The sequence below is a fragment of the Athene cunicularia genome (genome assembly GCF_003259725.1).
Source record: "Athene cunicularia isolate RWA chromosome 11 unlocalized genomic scaffold, athCun1 chr11_part1, whole genome shotgun sequence".
Classification (NCBI taxonomy): domain Eukaryota; kingdom Metazoa; phylum Chordata; class Aves; order Strigiformes; family Strigidae; genus Athene; species Athene cunicularia.
The window spans coordinates 19,740,718-19,743,454 of NW_020799113.1; the positions used below are offsets into that span (position 1 = coordinate 19,740,718).

Below are 2,737 nucleotides of genomic sequence, written 5' to 3' on the forward strand. Positions count from 1 at the left end.
TTTTTTTTTTTTTTTTTTAAAGTATCTCTGGATGAAATTCAGCACCCTTGAGTTAGCAAAGGCAGAAGGTGAAAGAAGTTGTTAGAGCGCTTGATTCTGGGACCTCTGTGCAGAGCTCTCAGCTTCTATTCAGGTCAGTAGGAGGCAAGAGTACTCAGCAGGAAGCAGCTCTGCTTTGTTAATATTTGATAGTACAATAAAGATAATAAAAGATTTTAAAAATAAGACACACCACAGCATGAAAATTAACTACAACAGCCCCTGCTGTTGAATCACTGCCAGGAAGTGAGACGGTTTTAGTTTAAGTTGCGTGTGAATTAGTGAAGTTCTATATAGCCAGGTAATTAAGAAAAGCAACCTCTACAAGTCTTGGAAGAGACTGAGTCATATCCCCAGTTGGTGCAAAATAAGCATAACTCCACCCATTTTTGTGCTACTTCACTGATACCAGCTGTGAACCCTGATTCCTTGTAGAAACCTAGTAAAACAGTCAAAAGGTGCCTGCTGAAATGCATCCTTAATATACAAACATCACAAATGTGTTATTAAAGTGGAGCAGAGATTCCCACTCTATGATCCCACCACAAATATGAAGTGTGGCCCCAAACCTGCTCAGAGCAGGACTGACACATGGCAAGCAAGGTGCATTTTTAAAGAGTTACAGAATAAGACTGAACTTGTTATCCAAATAACACTTTTTTTTTTTTTAAATAAACTGGCCCAAAATTCTCCTCCAACATTTTAAGACAGCTCAATATTTCCAAAGTGAATATAACTTTCAAAAACAACACTGATTTAAAAAGATGTTCAATGATACCTTAAAAAATACCCAGAATATCAAATTAATTCCAGTCCAGCGTTATAATTAGTTAAGAATACCTTCTGAAAATTATATCCTCACAAAAAAATGTGGGTACTGAAGTTAAAAGCATCAGAAACATTATGTACTTGAAAATACCACTGATCTTTTAACATTTAAAAACAAATCAGAACATTCTTTGGAATCACCAAGTTATTAAAACATGTGAGTTTCTCTACAGTCTCCACACTGTCTTTTCAAACCAGTCTGTGTACAGATTAAGTCTCTGAGCAGTTTAATATCCACTGTCGGATAATACAGAGTCTCTGACCAGCAGGAGGCTACATTAAACAGGAAAACATTGGCATTCTCTTTTTAGTAATGACTTCTGCCAAAAATAGAGACTTTCGAGCACAAGACAGACAGCCCTGTTGTAGGAGATACTTCTTTTCTTTTCTAAAATGCATTGTATGTGTACTTCCAGTGCAAATTTTTTCAGCATTTGCAACAGGCGAGAAGGGGGAGGAAGAGAGACACTCTCCTATGGTCTTGCTTGGAGGAACCAACAGCCATAGCACACTGACCTACCAGCTCTCCTTAACTGTTGACAACAGTCCCCACCACTGGGAACTTGAAATAGCTTATTAAAGATTTCCTTTTTAAAATAAACAGATTACAGTTTAGCATGAAATCTGGCCGTGGCTATGGTTCTATGTGCGTAAGGATTGGTTAGAGATGCTTTCCCCTTTCAGTACTGGTTGGAGTTCATTAAAAACAAGTCTGTAGTATTTCTCCACGTGTGTCATGAAATGTGAGAGATCTGTCTGACTCGGGTTTGTATTTCCTGTCGACACAAAGGGCAGGTCTCCAGCTGCAAGGCACACTCCATGCACAGGTCACTGAAGGAGAAGAAAAATCAGTTAAAGCCTGCATTTACAGTATGAAAAACTGATCTGAGTACTAAGCAGTTTAGTTAACCTGCTAGGAACAGTCAAGATAAATTCTTCTGTGTCGAGATTAGGAATTGCAAGTCAGGTGTTGTGGATCCAGATGCTTAGAGAAGAGCTCCTGCTGCTCAGCATCCTAGATGTTAGACTGCTAGGGCAGTTGGTCAGGATTATATGTGCATGCTTTTGTTAATCTTAACACTTCTCTAGTCTGGAGAACTGCAGTCCTGGTGCCCTGCATGAAGCTGTCCCCACTTCTTGCTAGGGCACATCTCATCTCTTTGCAGCATCCAGACAGAAGACCCATGGTAAGACCACTTCCACCACTGCTCTAAAAACACTATGAACTGGACTTAACTAGATTAAACTGCTAGTAGGCTGCTTAAATGCAGGAAAGTGCTATTATGGTATTACTCATACTGCTGTCCCATTTTTAAGCTTTTAGAGGAATTTGTGACTTCAGACAATCCATTTGTTGAACATTTAGTGAGTATTTGAGTATATAATGAATTTTCTGCTCTCCTCACATAATCTGGATTTCATGGCACCAGTACTAAACCAGTACTCATTGGTAAAACCTTTGACATCAGGGAATTATGACTCATTAGCCCAGCATACGTACATAGCCCCAGGACTTCCCCAACCCCAAACATACACACAATTAGGGATTAAATCTGCTCAGGGGTAGGGTAAGGGGAACAGTGGAAATACTAAGATCAACCTCTGTCACATCCTTAAAAGGAGGGCCTATTTCCTTTACACTGGGGAGTCAATCAAGATAAGCAGGTCTCACCCAAGCTGAATGTTAAACACAAACATTTTCCTGTTTCTTAGGTTTTGGGTTATTTTTAAGGCTTTACCTGTGTCCACACGGCCTGAGTTCTGTGTCTGCTACCTCATCACAGCAAAGTGTGCAGCAGTTCTCTCGGATACTCACTTGCTTCAACAAAGCCAGGCGCCTGTGTCTGAAGGAGACACCCCCACCCACCCA

General features: G+C 40.2%; 1 protein-coding gene across 1 annotated transcript in view; it reads right to left on the reverse strand.

The window, feature by feature from the left end:
* Positions 1–20: 20 nt before the first annotated feature.
* The window catches only part of RSPRY1 (ring finger and SPRY domain containing 1), a 26,335-nt gene continuing 23,618 nt past the window's right edge, over positions 21–2,737 (reverse strand). The window contains exons 14-15 of the mRNA XM_026856765.1: positions 2,607–2,711; positions 21–1,698 (exon numbers count right to left, since the gene is read on the reverse strand). Coding sequence (XP_026712566.1) covers positions 1,602–1,698; positions 2,607–2,711 — 202 coding nt within the window. The 3' untranslated portion in view covers positions 21–1,601. The remainder of the gene's footprint in view (positions 1,699–2,606; positions 2,712–2,737) is intronic.